Source organism: Psammomys obesus, unplaced genomic scaffold (assembly GCF_907164565.1).
Source record: "Psammomys obesus unplaced genomic scaffold, mPsaObe1.curated_primary_1811, whole genome shotgun sequence".
Lineage (NCBI taxonomy): Eukaryota > Metazoa > Chordata > Mammalia > Rodentia > Muridae > Psammomys > Psammomys obesus.
In genome coordinates, this window is record NW_026592481.1 from 1,464,137 (window position 1) to 1,489,119 (window position 24,983).

Consider the following 24,983-nt stretch of genomic DNA (forward strand, 5'->3'; position numbering starts at 1 on the left):
AGAATGATAATAAATCTCCACATAAGGGACTATATTACACAGCTATAAAACAACCAGGTAACCCTGAGTATAGGCATCACTATCCCATGGAATGGTTTCTTGCACTGACTAGAAAGGAGAAGGAATACTAACACCATTTCCGTGTTTTCCTGAGCAAGAATGAAGTGTGACTATCTCTTTCATGCTCCTGCTGTTGCGCCTTTGACAGAACCAGCCATAGGTAATTAGGGATACTATGGAGAGAGTGGGGATTGAGAAATTACAGGTTAAAAGAAAGAGACAGAAAACTTAGGATAGTGTCAGGAGGGCGTTCAGTCAGTACTGAAAGCAACAAGTTTAATCTACAGCTCCCTTTTAAAAGACAAAACAAAACAATTCACCTTGGTACAAGGACAGTCAAACTTGTTTTCAAAGACCACATTCCTGTATGGCAGACATGGTCCAAGGTCTTGCAGACAAGTTAAAGAAACTTGCCAAAACCTCCTGCTTATTTCTGCTTCAAGGTAAAGGCTAAAACATGTTTTTCACTGAATATTCTATAGCAAAGCAGCTTGTGAGGCAAGCAGCTGTCCACAGCTTGAGAAAGAACTTTTGCTTCCTACATGCCTTGTTGACCATAGTAGGCCATACCTTCAAATCACAAGCCAAAAGAAATGCTTCCTCCCTTGAAGAATGATAAAGAATGTCTGTTACATAACTATGGGATCACTGCTAAAATATACCAAATTCACCTTTTAAAAATCCAAGTGGAGAAGAGTGTGCAGCATCTATGCTATTTTTACTGGTGTTATCAAACACCTGACAAATAACTCAAAGAGGAAAGGTTTCTCTTTGTAACCCAAGTGCGCATACACAGGAGGCTGGGAAAATATTCCATGTTCAAATCATGTAGTGCATTATAACCTGTGTCTATGAAACAAGGTGATGTACTTTTGAATACCATCTTAACACTGGAAAGAACAACAGTGAAGCAGACTAACTTTTTGTACTATTCTTTCAATTGGTTTTAATTTCTTACCTTGTGCATGTATGTGTGGCAGTCAGATAATAAGTTGTAGAAATCAGTTCTCTCCTCCTATGAGGGTCCCAGGTATCAAATTCAGAATGCTAGGCTTGGTTGCAGGTAACTTTAGCTTCTGGGACACCTCACTTGCCCCTACTTCAATTATTTTCCTGAACTCAAGAATGATATTTTTGTCTATATACAGAGACAATTTGGATAGCAAACAGGAAATGACCAAAATTGCTGTATGCATTCTATTATTCTTTGGGCCAAAGATCTATTTTCTTTTTTTTTCATGCCAAACAAAACAGTCATTCACTTTATGACCAATTGATATAAAAATGTCTCTAAGTGCAGTCCTATAGAAGTAGACTGGTGTAGCTGAAGGCTTCAGTGGACATGGGTGGCAATTGCTATGGGGAGAATGTCCTGATGGTAGATAGCAGTGACAGTTGCACATATCTGAGACTATATTGAAAAGCATTGAGCTTTATACTTTGCATGGGTAAACTGTAGGTATATGAATTACAACCAACAGCTGTTACTACAATCCAATCATTTAATATCCTGGTCCCCCTCCTTGGCCTATGAGAAATTTGATAGATGTGATTGTGTGTTCTACCTCATGACTTCAGAAAGATTTTGTACCAACTGCAAGCATTTCCAGGAGAAAAGACCCTGAAAAGTCCCACACATTGTTAAAAAGACATGACAGTAACCAACCTCGATGTGCTGCCCAAGGCTTTGGGCTACATTAATGCAGTGTTGCTCCCGAGCCCATCCATACCTAGTTGGGGGTTTGGGAACCTAACTGTCACTATCTTTTACCTGAGTCTCCTTCCTGTACACAGGCACTTCCGACCACTGTCAGAGGCCCCTCTCCAGTTTACTTGCCCTTTTTTTCTCTTCCTCTTCTGTGCTGGGAACCAGTGGCTGTTGGACAGCAACTAAGATCACAATGAATGTGCTCTTCTGAGAAGGAGAATTTACAGTGCATTGAGCATTGGGACTACTTTATGGGCCTAAACTTGTAAGTGTCATTCTGGCTCTGCAGCTAGGCTGCAGGTGGATGAAGATATCAAAAAATGGGGAGAAGTTGCACGTGAATGAGTGGGAGTACGCACACATGTATACACTCACATGCATCTGTGTAGTGCTGGAGATGGAATCCAGGACTTGTATGGATGCCGAGAACTTGTATGTTCTACCACCAAGCCACACCCAAGATCACTGCACATTTGGGTTGTTCTGAAGCTTGATAGTCACTTTCGACCCCAGACTCAAATAGTTGACTCACATTCATAAGCCTCTTTACTTTAGCTGGTGGGTAGAGGTCTCTTTTAACTTTTCCTTTCTTATGGTGGCTCCAACCTTGGCAAGAAAACTCCACTTCACCAAGTTTTGTCTTCCCAGGTGGCAGCTGGAAAGTTCTACAAGGTTTAGGGTCTTAAGGCTCAGTTTGCAGTAACCAGTCTGTTAGATCAGCATCACCTCCTTATTCTTGTTGCACTCTCAACACCAAGTGCCCTACTGGTCTGTAAACTCCTTGAGCTCTTTGGTTGACTTTGCCACTCCTAGACCAGTTCCTTAGGCTGTCATTATGTCAGCACAGTCAGTTTGCCTATAAATTTGTTCATTTGACAATCATTCTACCACACCTAAGTACTGGCTAGCTGTGCCCTGATGACCATACACACAGAGTATGGTCATATTAGGCTCTCAGGGATGTTTGGCTTTGGATGATCAGAATGGCAGGTCACACTCTTTAGTGAATGCTTCCCTACCAACTCAAAGTCTGAAAGTCTTTCTTCATAGGGATACTGAAGCCTGGGACTAATTTTTGCCTTAATATGCATAGTCCAGGGAGTCCAGTACCCCAGGGAGACCATCATCATGTGCCTCTGGCACAGGCTTGTGACATGATTTCTCATGGTTGACTGCTTTCTCCTTCATTCAAAGGCCCTGCTTATTAGGGGATGGTCTTTGGTTCCTTGCTTTATGGAAGACCCTGAATAGGTGAGAGAAGCTAAGCTGACAGCCCTTACCTCATCTTAGTTATCTCCCCTAGACCACCATAGTCCAGTTCTGCCTCATCTGTATACAGGAAGGCTTTAACTATCGCCCTTTCTTGATGTTCCACGTAGTCCTGCTCCATATATTCTTTTCCTTTGAAAAACTAGGTTCTATTCTGTCTACTCTAGTTAAGTGTTTGTAGTGAGAAGGACTAACTCAGCCAATTTTGTTAACAAAAACCCTTATTATATAGAGTGCACATATGTGTTTGTTTTATTTTCGTGAATAATGTGAAATGCTGAGAGGGTGATTGGCTTGTGTCATGAAAAATAATGTGTTATATAACTAAAAGCAAGCTTGCTGGGGGCAGGGATATAGCTCAGTGACACAGCACTTATTTAGCATCTATGCGGAACTGAGTACCATCCCCAGCAAAACACACACACACACACACACACACACACACACACACAGAGCAAGCTTTCTAAAGTTTTTCATGTACTTTTGTGTGGTGCGCATGTGTGTACACACATATGTAGAGGCCCCAGCTTAATGTCAGGAATGTTCTTTGATTGCTTTTACCTTATTTATTGAGGCAGTGCTCTGGGGATTCCCCCACCTCTGCCTTCCAAGACTAAAACTACAGGGAGACCAGACCCTTAAGCACATCCAGCATTTATATGAGTTCTGCAGACCAAACTCCAGCCCTCATGTTTGTTGGGCAATAGTTTTTACCATTGAACTATCTCCTGCTGTGCACAAAGCATGCTTTCTCACTGAAGACACAGAGAAATACTGAAATCAGGGAAGCAATAGGGAAAGAGAGAAGCCTGCATGGTATATCACTTGAATGGTACCTTTTGGCTCCTCCAGCATCTGGGGAAACTATGATACAGGTTCTCCATTCAGGGATGTTCTCCTGAATCCACTGAAGAACTGCGGGCTCGGCATATAAATTATCCACAGGAATATCAAAGAATCCCTAAGGGAAAAAAAATCAATGTCACTTTGCAGGTTTGTTTTCTGACTGAATGTGAGATTTATTAGAGTACATGGTTGGTGGAGTCAGCGGTTCAGCACAGTGGAAACTATCAGGAGTGCAAGGCTCATTACATGCCTGAGTGACCATGAATGGAGATGTATTTGCTCCACATTCACTGAGAAAAAGCTGCTTCTCAGCTAATAAATCTTCAAATTCACCTGCATGAAACTTGGTGAAGTCTCACTTCTTTGAGATGTGGATTTCTGTCAGCTAGGAAACTTGAATTTGGACCTTGTGTAGGGTCTCAACCGTATGTTCTGTATTTTTGAGGTTGATATACATAAATATGATGGCCTAGCCAATGTGAACCCTGGTCACTGTGCCCTGGGACTTCTCAAAGGTGATACACTTGTCTAAAGCTTATACTAAAGAAAGCATGAGATAAGAGCCATCACTATCCACTAGAAATTCTATCTCCAAGTTTCCTTAGAGAAACACATACAAGCAGCTCCCAAGAAGGATGCTGTTTGCTGCCACTGCACACCAGGCTCCAGAAGAAGAGGAACTTAGGCAGTTTAATTGGATGCAGATTTTTAAAAAGATAATTGTTATCTCTAAGTAACAGTTGAATTATTTATCCAAAAGATAACTTTATATAACAGTCTCCCTGTAGGTAATTGTAACAGAATTAAATCTAATGATAAAGATGTCACAAGACATCTTTCATTCCAATCCATTTTCCAGGCATGCTCTGATGGCCAGTGTACAGAAGGAAAGAACAGCACTGCAGAGCATAGAGGAAAACAGTTGACTTTTTGTTGTTGTTTTAGCATTTGCTACAAATCAAATACTTCACATTCATTATATATCATAAATAGGCACCATGAAATATGGCGTGCTTTTGTAACAAAAGAAGAAGTTGTGAAGAAATTAAAAATGTGTATGGCAGGACTAGGGAGATGGCATAGTTAGTAAATACATAAAGTACCTGATGTACAAGCCTAGCATTCTGCCCATTCTGTAACCTCAGTGCTAGGGAAGCAAAGGTAGGAAGGCACATGCTTAGAGCTCATTGCTCAGCCAAGTTATGTGAACTGATGACCTCTGGGTAAGATAGGGAGGGACTGAGGAAGACATCCAGTGTTGACCATTAGCCTCCACATGTATGTGCACACAAACACAGAACGTCTATGACAATTTTCCAGAAGTTTAGGTGGGATCACAAAGCATATAAGAAAGCATTCTTGCGCCACTAAAATGAATTAGAGGCAAGGTGTGATAGGGACGGCAGCATCCACATAAAAGGCAAATGGCCAAGGGAGTAGCTGTGCAGACTCAATCCTTTCAAAATTAATTAACAGAGTTAAGACCTAACCATGGGCAGAAAGATAATGCTGGTACCTGGATCTGAGAAGCATGCAGGTCCATGGTGATGATGTGATCAGCCCCAGCAACTGACAGCATGTTGGCCACAAGTTTAGCAGAAATCGGAGCACGACTCTGAAAAAAAAGAAACAAAGATAGTCATGAAGTAACCAAATCACAGACAGAACCAATAAAGAAAATTACAAGTTATGGCAAGAAAAGATATATTTGATTCATTGCATTTAGGTACTAAATATTTATTATTAGTTGGCACTGCTTGTTTCTGAGCCTGGGTCCCATGTAGTCCATATAGCTTTATACAGCTCATATAGCTGGCCTCAAAATTATTTCTGCAACCAAGGATGGTCTAGAACTCTTAATCCTCCTGCCTCCACATCCTGAATGTTAATATTATGGGCATGTGCCACCATGCTCAATTTCTGTGCTAACTAAGGCTGAAACGCAGGGCTCCCTGTATCCTAGGCAAGTGCTCTACTAGCTAAACTACACTTTCAGCCTTACATATCCTGCTGTGTGGCCAAGCACCTGACACTACATGCAAAATACGAATATCAAAGGAATAAGGGTTTGTCTGTCTTGTTGATTTTCTCAAAGAACCACTTTTTTGTTTCATTGATTTTTTTGAATTGTTTTATTTGTTTCTAATTTATTGATTTCAGCCCTGGTTTGATTATTTCCAGCCATCTGCTCCTATAGGGTGTGTCTGCCTTTTTCTCTCTCCTCCTTTTTTTCCTAAGACTTTCAGGTGCTGAAGTTGCTTGTATGAGATGTTTTCTTTTCTTTTCTTTTCTTTTTATTTTTCTTTTTAGTTACATTTTGTTAACTCTGTGTCCCAGCTGTATCCCGCTCCCTCATTCCCTCCCCAACACCACACTCCCTCCCTGGTCTCCTCCCTGCCCCTTTCCAAGTCCACTGATAGGGGAGGACCTCCTCCCCTTTCATCTGACCCTGTTTTATCAGGTATCTTCAGGGCTGGCTGCAAAGTCCTCCTCTGTGGCCTAACAGACTGCTCCTCCCCTTGGGGGGGGGGGGTCAAACAGCCTGCCCTTGAGATCCTGTTAGAAATAGTCCGTGTTCCCCTTACTTTGGAAAACTACTTGGTTACTGAGCTACCACGGGCCACATCCAAGCAGAAGTTCTAGGTTATATCCATAGATGGTCCTTGGTTGAGTGTCAGTCTCAGAAAAGACCCTGTGCCCAGATATATTTGGTCCTTGTAGAGCTCCTATCCTTTCCATATCATACTAACTTCCCTTCTTTCATATGATTCCCTGCACTCTGCCGAGGGTTTGGTTATGAGTCTTAGTGTCTGCTATGAAACACTGCTAGGTAGAGTCTTTCAGATGCCTTTTGTGGTAGACTCCTGTCATAAGTTCAATGCACATCCCATTTGTCTTTCTAAATGAGGATTAATCACCTTCGCCTGTGTCCACTTTCTTGATTATCTTCTTTAGGTGTGTAGATTTCATTATGTTTATCATATCTTGTAGGTCTATATAAGCGAGTATATATCAAGTTTGTCTTTCTCCTTCTGGGATACTTCACTCAGAATGATCTTTTCTAGATCCCACCACTTGCCTGCAAATTTCATGATTTCCTCCTTTTTGATTGCTGAGTAGTATTCCATTGTGTAAAAATACCACAATTTCTGTATCCATTCCTCCGTTGATGGACATCTGGGTTGTTTCCAACTTCTGGCTATTACAAATAAAGCTGCTACGAACATGGTTGAACAAATGTCCTTGTTGTGTACTTGAGCAAATTTTGGGTATATACCTAGGAGTGGTATAGCTGGGTCTTGAGGTAGCTTCTTCTTGAAGGCACTTAATGCTATGAACTTTCTTCTTAGCACTGCTTTCATTGTGTCCCATAAGTTTGGGTATGTTGTGCTCTCATTTTCATTAAATTCTAGGAAGACTTTAAATCTGTCTTTATTTCTTCAGCTGTCATTGAGTAACAAGTTTTTCAATTTCCGTGTGTGTAGGCTTTTTGCTATTTCTGTTGTCTTTGAGGTCCAGCTTTAGTCCATGGTGCTCTGACAGGATACAAGGGATTGTTTCAATCTTCTTTCATCCATTGAAGTTTGCTTTGTGACAAACTATATGGTCTATTTTGGAGAAGGTTTCACCAGGTGCTGAGAAGAAAGTAAATTTGTTTGTGTTTGGGTGAAAGGTTCTGCAGATTTCTGTTAGGTTCATTTGATTCATGACATCTGTTAGAGTCATTGTTACTTTGTTTAATTTCTGTTTTGTTGACCTGTCCTTTGTTGAGAGTGGGGTGTTGAAGTCTCCCACTATTAATCTGTGGGGACCTACATGTGGTTTAATTTTTATTAATGTTTCTTTTACAAATGTGTGTGCCCTTGTATGTGGGGCATAGATGTTCAGAATTGTGATGTTTTCCTGGTGTAATTTTCCTTTGATGAGTATGAAGTGACCTTCCCCATCTCTTTTGATTTATTTTGGTTGAATGTCCATTTTATTAAATATTAGAATAGCTACTCTTGCTTGCTTCTTGGGTCCATTTGCTGGAAAACCTTCTTCCAGCCCTTTACTTTCAGGTAATGTCTAGCTTTGTGTCTTGGATGTGTTTCTTGTATGCAACAGATTGTTGGGTCCTGTTTATGCATCCATTCTGTTAGCCTGTGTCTTTTCATTGGAGAATTGAGTACATTGATGTTCTTGAGAGAGATTAATGACCAGTAGCTGTTAGATCCTTTGATTTGGATGTTGGTTGTGACAGTGTGTTTGTGTGCTTGGCTACTTTTAGTTTTGCTGTACTCAGGTTATTCACTTCCTGTGTTTTCCTTAATGTAGTGAGCTTTCCTGGGTTATATTTTTCCTTCTAGTATCTTCTGTAATGCTGGATTTGTGGGTAGGTATTGTATAAATTTGTTTTTTGTTGTTTAATATCTTGTTTTCTCCATCTATGATGACTGAGAGGTTTGCTGGGTATAGCAGCCTGCGCTGATATCTGTATTCTCTTAAAGTCTGCATGATATCCATCCAGGCCCTTCTGTTGAGAAGTCAGCTTTGTTTCTGGTGGGTTTGCCATTGTATGTTACTTGGTCCTTTTCCCTTGTAACTTAGAGTATTCTTTCTTTGCTCTGTATGCTTACTGTGGCAGCAGGATTTTCTTTTCTGTTCTAAATTAGTAGGTGTTCTGTAGGCCTTTTGTATTCTTATTGGCCTCTCCTTTAAATTGGGGGAATTTCTTCTATGATTTGGTTGAAAATATTTTCTGGGCCTTGGAGATGGGCATCTTCTTTTTCCTCTATTCCTATTTCTTAGGTTTTGTATTTTCACGTTTTCTTGGATTTCTTGGATGGTTTGTGCCAGGGATTTTAAGATTTAACATTTTCTTGATGGATACATCGATTTTTTTTCCATTGTATCTTCCACTGCTGAGATTCTTCTGTCTCTTGTAGTCTGTTGGTTATGCTTACCTCTGTAGTTCCTGTTTTCTTCCCTAAGTTCTTCCTCTCCAAGATTTCCTCCATTTGTGTTTTCTTTAATTTTTCCAATTCTTTCTTCAGATCGTAAACCATTTTGTTGATTTCTTTCACCTGTCTGACTGTATTTTACTGTTTTTCCTTCAATCCATTCAACCCGTTTGATTGAATATTCCTGTGTTTTTAATTTCTGTCAGTGATTTAATTGTTTCCTCTCTGAAGGCCACAGACTTTTGACTGTACCTTCCTGTATTTCTGTATGGATGGTCATACTGTTTGAGTTTATCTTCCTATATTTCTTTACAGATGGCCATAATCTGTTTGATTTTATCTTCCTCTGTTTCTTTACGCATTTTATTTGTTTTCTTCATTATCCTCTTCATAAGCATAGATGTAAGATCATCTTCTTGACTTTCACTTACGATAAGGTGTCCAGGGCTACTTGCCTCTCGATAACTGGATTCTGGAGACGCCATATTGCTTTCACTTTTGTTGGTTGTGCTTATGCTGTACTTTACCCATCTAGCTGTCTCAGGGGTTTTAGTTTCTGGTGCCTTCTGTAATCATGAGGTGGGGAGAATCCTCTTTGCAGAAAGATGGTTGTTCCTGAAGGAGGCCTCCTCTACTTTTTGGTATCGTCACCAAATGGCTGGTGATTTTCAGGAATTGCGACAGCTCACCTCAGGTGTATGAACCTGTGTGGTAACTGTGGTCGTTGGAAGTCAAGGGAGCTGTCCCCTCACTAGGAGTAGTCCTGGAGAAAGCTGCCTTTCTGCTGGTTTTCTTGCTTTGAATTTAGTGAGCTGCTGCTGCTTCTCTTACACTGTGTTTGCTGGGCACAACTCTCTTGAAGAACGAGGCAACCCCCCGGTTTGGTCAGTTTGGCTAGGGAGACAGGTTGAGCTTTGGAGCAGTGTCTGGGGTCTGATCCCATGGATCCCAGGCTTCTGTAGGTCTGATGTTGGGGCTGTGTTTCCCAGTCCCCAAGTGGTAATCACTGGCAAGTGAGTGCTCATGAATGCTGCAGGAGGCTAGAGCATGGAGACTGTGGAAACCCAGAAACTTTATAAGAGTTGGGTGTCCTGAGGTTGGACCTGATGCTTTCCCCACCTTGGGGTTTCTTCCCAGTAGGGAATCCCTGTGTTCTTTTGGGGTGTACAGTTCAGTCTCGGATGGATGATTAGTAGAGTATGTAGGCAAAAGTGAGTGGCTCCCTGCTGGCAACTGGGTGCCTGCAGGAACCTGGGAACTTTTCCTGAGAACTTTTCCATGGGGGCAGCGGGGGCAGCTGAGTGCCCTGAGGTTGGACCTGATGTTCCCCTCACCATGGGGTTTGCTCCCGACAGGGAAACCCAGTCTCTGGTGCCCTGGGACCACAGTTCTGTCTGGGATGGTGAGTTGGGCAAGCAGGCATGTGCCTCTTTGTTGGCAATCAAGCACTTGCTGGGAACCAGCAACTCTTCTGGGGTTTAGCTGGGTGACCTGAGAAGAATGGACCTGATTGCTTCCTACAATGTGGGGTTTCCTCTCACCTGGGAAACACAGTCCCTGGTGTTTTAGGGCGCAGAGTTTGGTCTGTTGATCACTTGCAGTCACTGCTGTCCTGCTTATCAAACATAGTGTCCTCTTGGCGCCGCCATCTTGGATCCTACTGTATTCTTTGTTTTTGTTTTTTGGGTTTTTTTTTTTTTGCTTCATTTTTATTCATTTGTTTACTTGTTTGATTTTGTAGCCCTAGCTGTCCTGGAGCTCGCTATGTAGAACAAGCTGGCCTTGAACTAACAGAGATCCATTGGGTGTTGCCTTCAGAGTGCTGAGGTTAACCACATGGGCAGCCATGCCTAGTGGGAAGTATTTTTCTTTAAGATTTTTTTTGTTTGTTTTAAGTTTTAGGTATTTTTTTCTGCATATGTGTATGTACCTGCAAGATGGACATGCAGTGCTTACAGATACCAGAAGTGGGTGTTGTATCCCCTGGAACTAGAGTTGCTTATGATTGTGAATCATTATGTGCATGTTAGGAACTGAACCCAGGTCCACTTTAACAGCAGAATCTGCTCTTTATTACTGAGTCATCCATCCAGCCTCTCTCTTTCTTATTTTTAAAAGGTAGGGGTTTTGTTTTGTCTTAGTCTTCTCTGTGCTAACTATACATCAAAACTTAAGTTTTCATTTTTTTTTAAACTCTCCTGTCTGGTATTACATGTTACCTTTGGGAAACAAACAAACAAACAAACAAACAAACAAACAAAAAAACCCCAATTATCTCAGCTTTTCTATCCAAATACTCTGGTCAATTTGAGTGTAACTAACTCCGGACTTCTCTCCCTTGCCTCTGATTCAACACCCTTCCCTGAATAGTAGACTGGGGCTGTTCCCTTTCTCTAGAGAACACCATAGCCTTGTCCCACATACTCAGCTGCCCCTATCTTACCCCTTCTCTGCTAAACTCATGTGTATGATTCTTCAAAGTCTGGTTCACATATTGCAATTTTAATTGCCTCTAAGAATTCTAGAAATAATCCCTTTCTTTTAAGCTGACACTGTTTGGGTGACCAAGAACATTTGACTAGACAGTCTCGGGAGGGACCTAGCATAAAACTAAATAATAATGGTCTAAAAAAGAAACATGTAGTGATAAAATGATTCCTAATGATATTCTGCTATACTCAAAGATCAGTACCATGCTGATACATCATCTTACAAGCTTCGTCATGCAGTAGATGGGGATGAATATAGAGACCCACAGCCAGGCATTATGCAGAGGGAGAGACCTTAGAACACTCATCTCTCAATGGGATGTCTATTTCAAATCCTTCCCCTCAGAGCTCAGGGAACCACATGGAAAAGGAGGCAGAAAGAGACAGAGGGAATGGAGGACGAAGTCCTCTAAATCACCATGAACAAAGCTCATATAAACTCACAAAGACTGAAGCAGTAAGCACAGGGCCCACAAGGGTCTTCACCAGGTCCTCACATATATATTATAGCTTCCAAGGGAACTTTTAAAATAAAGCATTTAATTGGGGGATTGTTAACAATTTCAGAGGGTGAGTCCATGGCCATCTTGGCAAGAAGCATGGCAGCAGGCAGGCAGGTGTGTTGCTGAGGAAGTACTGAGAACTCATATCTCATCCATATATAGAAAGATAGGACCTAGCCTGGCATGGTCTTTTAGAACCTCAAAGCCCGGCCCCAGTAACATACTTCCTCCAACAAGGCCGCATTTCCTAATCCTTCCCAAACAGTTCCACCAACTGCAGAATAAGTATTCAAACATGAGCCTACAGGGATATTCACTTAAATTATCGCAAACCTATATAGAGAAAAATCAGTGTGGCATTTAAAGAGTAGTTAAGGCACTTGCTTCGCAATCATGAGCTCCTGAGTCCAAGCCCAGAATCCACATGTTGTGGTGTGGTGACAAGTGGTTGTAATCCATGTGCTGGGAAGGTGGGGACAGGCATATACTTCTGGGCTCACTTGCCATCCTAGGCTACTGACAAGTTTTAGGCCAATGAGAAACCTCATCAAAGTAAAACCAAAACTGAACCCACAAAAGCAACAGCAGCAGACACCAGAAAAATGCCTTCTAAGCTAGTGCTCTTACTTATGCACATAGAAGTGTACTGGACTTGCACACACATGTTCCCCCAAACATAAAAACACATACAAAGTTTGCAAGATGCAAGACACATGTCAATCACATTATCATTGAAATATGAGTATGACCTTACAAATGATTCTCAAAAAAAATTCCAGGTTGCAGCCTCCACCCTCTTAGAAGCATTTATTTTCTTCCTGGCTCACAACACACTGTTCTTTCTGGGGAAGAGAACTAGCAATTACTGGGTGTCTACTACAGGAGCCAGCAAGTGTCAGCTCACGGGCTATACTTGTCTGATGCTCGGTTTGGAGCTAGGGCTGGTTTCTACACTTGTAGAAGCATTGGAAAGCAGACAACAAGAATACAATTTTATAGCATTTCAAAGTGACATAAAGCAAGATGGCAGCCCTAAAAGGACACTGTGTCTGACAAGCAAGACAGCAGTGACTGCATAACCACCAAAAGACCAAACTCTGTGGCCTAAAACACGAGTGACTGTGTTTCCCAGGTGAGAGGAAACCACACAGATTGGGAAGCAATCGGGTCCATTCTCAGGTCACCCAGCTAAACCCCGGAAGAATTCTGGGGTAGGGCCAAGTGCTTGGTCACTAGCCCAGAGCCACATGTGTGCATGCTCCAATCACCAGCCCAGACTGAACTGTGGGCCCCACAACACCAGAGACTGGGATTTCCAGTCAAGTGAAAACCCCACAGTAAAAGAAGAAATGGGGACTGACTGACCTCAGGTCACCCAGACAATCCCTGGAAAAGGTCCCTGGCTCTGGCAGGCACTCAGCCACCAGCCAAGAGATTCTTCTGCATGCCCAACTCACTGTCCCAATCAGAACTGTGGACCCCAAAACAACTGAGACAGGGTTTCCCTATTGGGAGGAAACCCCAAGGTGAAGGACACATTAGGTCCAACCTCAGGGTACCGAGCTGAATCCCCCACTCCCACCACCATGAAAAGGAGCAGCCTGTCTCAATATCAAAACTCACCAAACGACAGGACTACCTGGTTCTTCAAGAGGGCTGTGCCCAGGTAACAAAATATAAGAGAAGCAGCAGCAGCTCACTAAATTCAGAGCAAGAAAACCAGGGACAGGGCATCTGTCTCCAAGACTTCTCCTGGTGAGAGGAGAGGCCCTCTGACTACCAACAACCACAATTGCCACACAGGCCCATACACCTAGGTGAGCTGCAGCAATTCCTGAGAAGCAACAGCCATTTGGTGACCATACCCAAAAAATAATGAGACTTCCTTCAGGAACAACCATCTTCCTGCCAAGGGTATTCTCCCCACCTCAGGATTCCAGGGGGCACCAGAAACTACCAGTCAATATCCAAGACAGCCAGGTGGGTAAAGGCCAGCATAAAAGCACAACCAACAAAAGCCAAAACAACATGGCATCTCCAGAAACTAGTTATCCAGGGGCAGAAGCCCTGGACAACCTATCATAAGTGAAATTCAAGAAGATAATCATACATTAGTGTTTATGAAGAGGATAGTAGAGGAAAAAATAAAATGCATCAAGAAATAGAGAAAGATAAAGTCAAACAGATTATAGCCATCTGTAAAGAAACAGAGGAAGATAACGTAAAACAGATTATGTCCATCAATAAAGAAATACAGGAAGAGGGAGCCAAACAGTTGTGGCCTTCAGAGAGGAAATAGTTAAATCACTGAAAAAAAAAATAAATGAAACAGAAGAATGTTCAAGCAAACAGGTGAAGTAATTGAAGAATAAGTAGGAAAATACAGTCAGACAGGTAAAGGAAATCAACAAAATGGTTCAAGATCTGAAAATAGAATGGGAAAAATTAAAGAAAACACAAATGGAGGAAGAACTTAGGGAAGAAAACAGGAACTACAGAGGAAAGCATAACCAATAAACTACAGGAGATGGAAGAAAGAATCCAAGATGTGGAAGATATAATGGAAGAAATTGATGTATCCGTCAAGAAAATGTTAATGTAAAATATTCCTGACACAAAACATTCAAGAAATCCAAGAAAACAAGAAAAAAAAAAAAACCTAAGAATAATAGGAATAGAGGGAAAAAAAAAGATTCCCATCTCCAAGGCCCAGAAAATATTTTCAAAAAAAATCATAGAAGAAAAATTCCCCAATTTAAAAAGGGGGGGGGCTATAAGCATACAACAGGCCTACAGAACACCTAACAAATTAGAATAGAAAAGGTAAACCTCTTGTCACATAATTTTCAAAACAGTAAGTATACAGAACAAAGAAGGAATACTAAAAGCTGCAAGGGAAAAAGGCCAAGTAACATACAATGGCAAACACATCAGAATCACACCTGACTTCTCAACAGAGCCTGTGAAAACCAGAAGGGTCTGGACAGACATCATGCAGACCCTAAAAGAATATAGATTTCAGGTCAGGCTACTATATCCAGAAAATCTCTCAATCATCACAGATGAAGAATACAAGATATTAAACAACAAAAGCAAATTTAAACAATACCAAACCACAGATTCAGCCTTAGGGAAGATACTATAGACAAAAATAAAATCCAAGAATGTTAACTACATTTAGGAAAACACAGGAAATAAATAACCTGAGTATAGCAAAATTAAAGCAGCCAAGCACACAAACACACTACCACAACCAATATTAAATCAAAGGATCTAACAGCCACTGTTTAGTAATCTCTGTCAACATCAGTGGAATTAACTCTATAATAAAAAGACACAACCTAAAACAATGGATGTGTAAAACAGACCAAACAATTTGTTGCGTAACAGAGACACACCTAAGAAACATGGATATTACCAGAGAGTAAAGGCTGGCAGACAGTTTTCCAAGAAAATGAACCAAGAAGCAAGCAGGAGTAGCCATTCTAATATAATGGACTTTCAACAAAAATTAATCAAAAGAGATAGAGAAGGTCACTTCGTACCCATCAAAGGAAAATTCCACGAAGAAGACATCACAATTCTGAACATCTATGTCCCAAATACAAGGGAAGCCACATTTGTTAAAGAAACATTAATAAAAATTAAACCACACATAGATTCCCACAGATTGATAGTGATTAACTTCAACACCCCACTCTCAACAAAGGACACACAAGCACACACACACACACACACACACCACAAAGAAACAATACTCTAACAGAGGTCATGTACCAAATGGACCTAACAAACATCTGCAGAACCTTCCACCTAAAACCAAAAGAATTTACCTTCTTCTCAGCCCCTCATGGAACATTCTCCAAAATAGAGCACATAATCAAGCATTAAGACAACATTAACAAAGAAAAGAAGATTGAAATAATCCTGTGTATCCTGTCAGAACACCATGGACTAAAGCTGGACCTCAACAATGGGAACAGAAAAAGCCTACACACACATGGAAATTGAACAACTCACTACTCAATGACAGCTGGGTCAGGAAAGAAATAAGAAAAACATTAAAGACTTCCTAGAATTCAATGAAAATAAAGGCACAACATACCTAAACTTATGGAACACAATGAAAGCAGTGCTAAGAGGAAAGTTCATAAGTGCCTTCAAGAAAAAATCTGAACCATCTCATTCAAGCAACTTAACAGCTCACCTGAAAGCCCAAGGAATAAAAGAAGCAGACACACTCAAGAGGAGTAGACAGCTGAAAATAATGAAACTTGGGGCTGAAATAAATAAATTAGAAACAAAGAGAACAATTCAAAGAATCAATGAAACCAAGAGCTGGTTCTTTGAGAAAATCAACATGATAGAGACACCCTTATCCAAACTAAATAAAAGGCAGAGAGACACTATCCAAATCAACAAAATCAGAAACGAAAAGGGGGACATAACAATAGACACTGAGGAAATCCAAACAATTATTAGGTCTTACTTCAAATGCCTATATGCCACAAAATTTGAAAATCTAAATGAAATGGACAATTTTTTGATCGATTCCACTTACCAAAGCTGAATCAAAACTAGGTAAATCAATTAAATAGTCCTATATCCGCTAAGGAAATAGAAGCTGTCATCAAAAGTCTCCCTTCCAAAAAAAAGCCCAGGGTCATATGGTTTCAGTACAGACCTTCAAAGAAGAGCTAAAACTGATACTCCTCAAACTGTTCCACAAAATAGAAACAGAAGGAACATAACCAAACTCATTCTATGGTGCCACAGTCACCTTGATACCTAAACCTCACAAAGACCCAAAAAAGGAAGAAAATTAAAGGTCAATCTCCCTCATGAAGATTGATGCAAAAATACTCAATAAAATACTCTCAAACCAAACCCAAGAATACAGCAAATATATCAACCAGTGTAACCCAGTGGGCTTCACCCCAGGTATGCAGGGGTTGTTCAATATACTGAAATCCATCAATGTAATCCACCACATTAACAAACTGAAAGAAAGAAAGAAAGAAAGAAAGAAAGAAAGAAAGAAAGAAAGAAAGAAAGAAAGAAAGAAAGAAACAACAACAGCACATGGTCATCTCCATAAAGGTTGAATAAGCATTTGATAAAATCTAAAACACATTCATGTTTAAAGTCCTGGAGAGATCAGGGATTCAAGGTACTTACCTAAACATAGTAAAGAAAGCAAGCCTATAGCCAACATCAAACTAAATGAAGAAGAACTTAAATAAACCCACTGAAATCAGGGACAAGGCAAAGCTGCCCACTCTCTCCATATCTCTTCAACATAATTGTTGGTGTACTTGCTAGTCCAAGAAGGCAATTAAAGGAGATCAAGGCAATTCAAACTGGAAAAGAAGAAGTCACTATTTGCAGATGATATGAAAGTATACATGAATGACCCCCAAAATACTACTAGGTAACCCCTACAGCTGGTATACACCTTCAGGAAAGTGGCTGGATACAAAATTATCTCAAAAAAAAAATCTGTAGCTCTTCTGTATACAAAAGACAAAAGGGCCAAGAAAGAAATTAGGGAAACAACACCTTTCACTATAGCCAAAAATGACATAAATTACCTTGGTGTAAATCTAACCAAGGAAGTCAAAGACTTGCATTAAAAAAACTTCAAGTCTCTGAAGAAAGAAATAGAAGATATCAGAAGATGGAAAGATCTCCCATGCTCATGGCTCCGCAGGATTAACAGAGTAAAAATGGCCATCTTACCAAAAACAATCTACAGATTCAATGCAATTCCCATAAAATTACCAACACAATTCTTTACAGACCATGAAAGAAAAATTCTCAACTTCATATGGAATAACAAGAAAACCAGAATGTCTAAAGCAATCCTCTACAATAAAAGATCTTCTGGAGGTATTTCCATCCCCAATCTCAAGCTGTACATAGAGCAACAGTTATAAAAATTGCATGGTACTGGCATAGAGACTGGCTAGTGGATCAACAGAATCCAATAGAAGACCCAGAAATGAACCCACAAAACTATGGACACTGGATTTTTGACAAAGAAGCCAAAACCGTACAATGGAAAAAAGACAACATTTTCAACAAATAGTGCTGGTCTAAGTGGATAGCTACATGTAGAAAAATGCAAATAAATCCAAACTTATATCCCTACACAAAACTAAAGTCCAAGTGGATCAAAATAAAACCAGACAGGCTGATCCTGTTAGAAGAAATAGTGGGGAATAAACTTGAACTCATTGGCACAGGAGACAGCTTCCTGAACAGAACACCAACAGCAAAGGCTCTAAGATCAACAATCAATAAATGGGACCTCATGAAACTGAAAAGCTTTAAAGCAAAGGATACTGTCATCAGAAAAAAAAGACACCCTACTGATTGGGAAAGGATCTTCACTAACCCTATATCTGACAGAGGGCTAATATCCAGAATGTATAAAGACCTCAAGAAGGTAAAAAGCAACAAATCAAGTAATCCAATTCAAAAATAAGGTACAGAGTTAAACAGAGAATTCTTAATAGAGGAATATCGAATTGGAGTGAAACACTTAAAGAAATGCTCAACTTCCTTAGTCATCAGGGAAATACAAATCAAAATGACCCTGAGATTTCACCCTACTACCATGGAATGGCTAAGATCAAAACCTCAAGTGACAACACATGCTAAAGAGGTTGTGCAGAAAAAGGAACCATCCTCCATTGCTGGTGGGAATGGAAACTTGTACAACCACTTTGGAAATCAATCTGGTGCTTTCTCAGACAATTAAGAATAGTGCTAACTCAAGATCCAGCTATACGCACTCTTAAACATATATCCAAAATATGCTCAAGCATACAATGACATTTGCACAATCATGTTCATAGCAGCTTTATTCATAACATCCAGAATCTGGAAACAATCCAGATTCCCTCAATGGAGGAATGGATACAGAAATTGTGGTTCATTTACACAATGGAATATTACTCAGCAATTAAAAACAAGGAAATGATGAAATTTTCAGGCAAATGGTGGGGACTAGAAAAGATCCTCCTGAGTGAGGTATCCCAGAAGCAGAAAGACACACGTGTTATATACTTATAAGTGGATATTAGACCTATGGTATAGGATAAACATACTAAAATGTATACATCTAAAGAAGCTAAACAAGAGGGAGGTTAGATGCTCAATCCTCATTCAGAAGGGCAAATGAGAGAGCTATAGAATGTGGGAGAAACAGGGAACAGGAGAGCAGCCTACCACAGAGGGCCTCTGAAAGACTACCCAACACGATATTAAAGTAGATGCTGAAAGTCATGGCCAAACTTTTGGCAGAGTGAAGGGAATCTTATGAAAAGAGTGGGAGATAGAAAGATCTGGAAGGAACAGGAGATCCACAAGGAGACTAACAGAACAACAACAACAACAAAAAACCTGGGTCCATCAGTCTTTTCTGAGACTGATACTCCAACCAATGATCATGCATGGAGATAACCTAGAACCCCTGCACAGATGTAGCCCATGACAGGTAAGTGTCCATGTGGGTACCCTAGTAAGGGGAACAGTTGCTGTCTCTGACATAAACTCAGTGCCTGGCTCTTTGATCACCTCCCCCTGAAGGGGGATCAGCCTTACCAGGCCACAGAGAAAGACAAAGCAGCTACTCCTAATGAGGCCTGATAGGCTAGGGTCAAATGGAAGGGGAGTAGGACCTCCCCTATCAGCAGTCTTGGGGAGGGGCATGGCAGGAGAATTGGCAGGGAAGGCAGGATTGGGAGGGGATTAGGGAGGGGACTACAAGTGGGTACAAAGTAAATAAATTGTAATAAATAAAAAGATAAAAAGAGAATGTGACTTAAAAACCAGTTCTTCAGTATGCATAACTAACGCACCATTGGCACACAGTCATACCCATTCATTTGCATATTGGCTATGGCAGTTTCTACACTAAAATGAGAGAAGTTGAGCTGTCACAACAACCATTAAATGGGCTCACCTACATGTGTATGACAGGCCATCCATAGTAACTAAGATGCTCCTTAGTCTACAATAAGGAAACTGAAGGTGCAGAGTTTAAGTAACTTTTGAAAAGGACAAACTGGGTGAATAGTGGTGTTGGAGTTGAAAGCTTAGCCCACCTCATTGTAAAGCCACAACTCAAGGGCTTACATTACTCCTCTGTCAATTACTATGACATCATTGTCAGTTTCCCATGTGAATATTCTATTGTGTTAAGTGGTCTTTAATGAGACTGTTTCTTTCCTGTGAAAAGCTGCCCTTGAGTTCTGGCACTTACAAATCAACAGCAAACAAACCTTTCAGTAGACATAGCACTAAGGGTAAAAACAAATGAGACAAGTTTGGAAGATGGTTTACAGCCTTGAGATTTTTCTGGCCTCTTTCAGCTAGTACTTCTTGGTAGAGGCAATTACACAGAATTTCACAGTGCTATTAGAGGCCATGGGCAATACATTCCCAAAAGGCAGAGAAAAGAACAATAGGCAGCCTGGGAAGGCTGCCCAGAGTTCCTCCTGTAGCCAACAAGAATATTCTGTCTAGGTCCAGAGATTAAGTTTAGCACATGGCTTTCTATGACATTCAAATACCACCTGGTTTTCTCCCTTCATAAGTGTGTGTGTGTGGGGAAATACCTTTCTCCATCTCACATCACGGTTGGTGTTCTCAGGGTCCCCAGATACTGGGAAATGGTAACAGTAGGCTAAGAGATGAAGTAGTACGCTACCAGGTTCTGGACACCGCTTATTTATCTTACTAAATCCTCATTGCCCACCGAGCAGTTTCTCAACATCAAGCTAAGCTGCATGGTCTAAAGGAAGCCATCAGTTTTTAGAAGTTTAGAGAATACAAATGGTGTAACTTGAATGACAGGTTAACAGATTAAACTGGATGAGAGAATGAAACTGTTTCCTTATGATAGTTCGATGGACTACTCAGATCCATTAGAAGTCATGGTTGTAGGGGTTAGCCAGGTAGCTCAGTAGGGGAAGGTGCTTGCTACGTAAGCCTGAGCTGGACTCACATAAAAGTGGAAGGAGAAAACTGACTCCACAAATTTGTCCTCTGACCTTTACAAATGTACTGTGGCACATATATAAACACACAAAGACAAACACACATGCACACTTAAGTAAGCATAAAAAGAAAGAAAGTCATGGCTCCTTAGCAACCCTTGGGTCTTGACTCCCTTAGACGTGACCAGAGAACAGTGTGTGGAGTGGACACTTGTTTCCTGGTAGAGTCAGCCTCTGGTTTCCTTTTAATCTCTAGCATGCCCTGTTGGAAGCAATCAATGAGAGGAAACCTGTACTATGTCAAAGCTTAACCAAGTCTGAAAATGCTCTCCTCATCCATCACCGACCTCATTATTACCCATTGGTACAGTTGGAATGTTGGTACCTGATTTGGCAATGCTGGACTAAAGAGTTGTAAGAGAATACACTGCTGCTGTTTTAAGTCATTCTGTTTGCAGTCATTTGTTGCAGGGGTGCTAAAAAAATGAAACCCTCTAATGGTTGCCTCTTTTCTCTAACAGTGACAGTTTCTGAGCTATACTCATAGTCTCTCAAATGTCATCCTAGCCTTGCTGCTTGATGATAGTCTTATCTTGTGTATTAGCAGCTAAGTTTGCAAAAGCATGGGACACATGTCCAACATGGCACAAAATGGAAAACATACCTAAATGTCTAACAATGGGGAAACTGGTAGACAGCTGGCCACACAGTGGAGTTCCGAAAAACAACTAAGGTCACTGGGGGTGGAAGAGGGTGGGGTGAGATGACTGCGTTTGTAAAGATATTTGCCACCAAACTTAATGACATGTGTTTAATCCCTGGAGTTGTCCTGACCTTCATGTATGTGTGGGCTCTCACACACACATACACAACGTAATTAAAAAAAAAGTTACTGGTGTTTTAAGAAACCCACAGAGCTCTTTTTGCTGGCATAATAGCTAGAAGCGAGTGCTCGCAATCAGGGGACAGAGACCAGAAGTCATAAACATTTCCTGCAATTCAAGGGGCACCTGGCAGGCAGAGGTGGATTCTCTATCATTAGTTGGGAGTAAAAAAGAAGTTAGCAAATACTACTTTAGAAAAGGTTACCATGTATCAGCATGTCAACAACAAACACCAAATGTGTCTGGGCATTTGTATTTCTTAAAGAAGAATCTGGAATCCCAACATATGCCCCCCAAGAGGACAGTACCCATGTAAAGCCAAAATTTCCTAAAGAAGCCACTATGTAACATTATCCCCCAGCCAAACACAAAATACAAAACCTACAAGAAGAGAACTTGATTCAAAGTAATCATGTTAACAATATATCAAGCCCCTTGCCAGTCAGTTCCCTGACAAAAACAATTTAAGGGGTGAAGGGTTTTAATTAACTCACAACTCTAGGATACAGTGCATCATCCTGGGGAAGCTGTGGGGTCAAGGACTTCAACGACAGAGAAGAATGAATGAATGGATGCATGCTTATACTCAGCTCACTTTTCTTCTATTCAACCCAGGACCCAAGTGAAAGGAATGATGCCACCCACTTTCACACTGGATCTCCCAACCTGAATTAATGTAATCAAGACAATCCCCAAAAAACAGGCCCACAGAGAAACCTAACCTAATAATCCCTCATTAGGTTTCTCTTCTTGGGATATTCTAGGTTGTGTCAGGTTTACAAATAAAATTAACCATCTCATTGAGCAACTTCCTACAAGAATGGGGTGTAATAAAAAGCATGAAACTGATCCATACCCACTCTGTTGTTTCTTTCAAACACATTTCCCTTCTACATGTGATTAATTCTTTTTTCTGTCATATTCTGAACACCTGCCACGAAGCCAAAGTCTAGTTTTTGTATTTTCCATCTTTACTCAATAAGCCCCTTTATTTTATCAGTTACTCAGCACAGATCCTTTAGTTACAGTAACACAAAACTAATTATAAATCTAAGCAGTACTCTAAGTCAAGGTGTGGCTTGTGAACCAAATCTGGCCTGGCACATGTTTGGGTACTGTTTATGAGCTACTAAGTTTCTTTTGAATGTGTAAATAATTGGAGGAAATGAAAATAATACTAAATGGCATATAAAAAAAAAGGAATTCACGAGTGTCTATAAATACATTTTAATTTTGACTTGTTTTACAATTTCACACATGCATGCTAATACTAACCACTTTCAGCTCCCACCTACCCTACCACCCTGTCCATCCTCCTTCTCCCCACAACACTCATTTATACATTGTCCTCTATGCCTGTTTTTAAGGCACACTGTTGGGTAGCTGCAATAAAAGTTGGAGATTTATAGAAAAAAATAGGCTGACTCTTCTATCCATATAAGGTAGATCATGTCTTGAGTACTGACTGAAATTCTTCCTATCACATTTTATCGATACACTGAATAACTAGCTGTGTTCATTACAGACTCTGGGAACCATTCCTGAGGATGTTGAATTAATATCCAAGGAGATCTTAGTATATAAATGTTTGTACAGCTTATTTTGTTTTATTTTATGTTTCAAATCCATGGGAATCATGAGTTCTGTTTTGAAACAGTAGCTTTAATTTAATCACTGTCATGAGGCAAATGATATTGTCTCCCCAAATTCATACTTGCCCATGAGTCTGGAATGGGATCTCAATGTAGAAAGGTTTTTGCAGATGCTATTAATATAAAGATACTGAAATGAGGTCATTTTGGATAAGCTTGGACCAAAATCCAATGATTCTGTCCTTATAAGTGATTGAAGTGGTGGCAGAACTAGAAGAGAAACCATGCTATAGAGGACATAGGTGGAACCTGAAGGAATGTAGCCAGAACAAGGAGACTGCCTGGAGCTACTGGGCAAGGCAGGAATGATCGTCCCCTAGAGTCTTAGAGGAGGCTGTATAAAATTATGGTGGATTGAATAAAGACTTCTAAAAATATATGTCTATATCTTGACCCTCAGAACTTATTAATGTCACTCAAATGTAGAATCTTTGTTGTAGATATACTTAATGAAGGATCATGAGATATGATCATCCTGATTGAGGATGGCCTTAAATTTAGTTACAGTGTCACATATACAGACAAGTGTCTTGAAGACAAAAGCAGAGATGGAAACAATAAGGCCCCTGATCAAGAGAAGCCTGAATGCCTGGGGAGCTGGAAGAGGCAGGAAGGATACTCCCTTAGAGCAAGTACGGCACGGACACATCTTGACCTCAGACATCTGCTTTGTGAACTTCTAAAGAATAATTTTCTCTCCATAAATCTGCCCAGCTCATGGTAATTTGTAATGAAACCCCTAACCAACCGTCTCTAATGTGTCATAAAGGCTAAGAACAACTGTATTTCCTTCAGCTTCTCCTGGAAAATTACAGAGCCTACACTTATGGGAATTTTGCTAAAAATAATAAGTAATATAATTGTTCTCTTACAAGGCTAAAAAGAAAGGGTCCACTGTGGACTCACAGGCAGTTGGAAGTAACAATACAGGTGCCCTATGGCCCTTTTACCTAGAGTCTTACAATGGAAACCACTTCCAAGAACACAATATTGCAATTGGAGTCTTCACTTTGATCCAAGGCAGTGAGGTACTTTAGATGGTCTTCAGTTCACTTGTGCTAACTGAGGTGTATTGTGTGTGTGTGTGTGTGTGTGTGTGTGTGTTTGCATTTACCTCTATATACCACCTTATAAAACTATCATAACAAGGATAATGATAATGGTAGTTAAATGCCTTTGAAAACATTCATTGCCTGTGTTGATACATATGATGGGTTCAATGACAAATCTGAAACAGACAACATGAGGGCACATATTTACAATACTTCTGGATAGTCTAATGAAGGCAGTAGGTGAGAAAACTGTGGTGAGCACAGCAGGTTTAGGTCAAGACGAACCTCTCCTTACCTTGTCCTTTTTATCTTGCCTGGCATACGGGAAGCAGGGTATCACGGCAGTTACCCTGGATGAAGACGCAATCTTGCATGCACTGATCATGATGAGTAGCTCCATTAGGTTGTCATTAATTTCCCCACAGCCGCTCTGGATGATGTAGACATCCTCCCCTCTCACACTTTCACCAATCTCAACGCTAAAAAAGAACAACACCATTTGTCTTAGTTTTCTTGTTGATGTTTAAAAGGACTCTAAGAAAAGCAACTTAAGGAGGGAGGAGTTTATTTTG

At 40.6% G+C, this 24,983-nt stretch overlaps 1 protein-coding gene and 1 pseudogene across 1 annotated transcript in view; both read right to left on the reverse strand.

Annotated features, from left to right (window-relative positions):
- Positions 1-24,983, reverse strand: part of Prps2 (phosphoribosyl pyrophosphate synthetase 2) — a 44,537-nt gene that overhangs the window by 8,875 nt on the left and 10,679 nt on the right. The window contains exons 2-4 of the mRNA XM_055613370.1: positions 24,707-24,890; positions 5,400-5,498; positions 3,874-3,998 (exon numbers count right to left, since the gene is read on the reverse strand). Of these exons, the coding sequence (XP_055469345.1) occupies positions 3,874-3,998; positions 5,400-5,498; positions 24,707-24,890 (408 nt within the window). The remainder of the gene's footprint in view (positions 1-3,873; positions 3,999-5,399; positions 5,499-24,706; positions 24,891-24,983) is intronic.
- On the reverse strand, positions 4,467-4,587 carry LOC129681465 (small nucleolar RNA SNORA70; annotated as a pseudogene).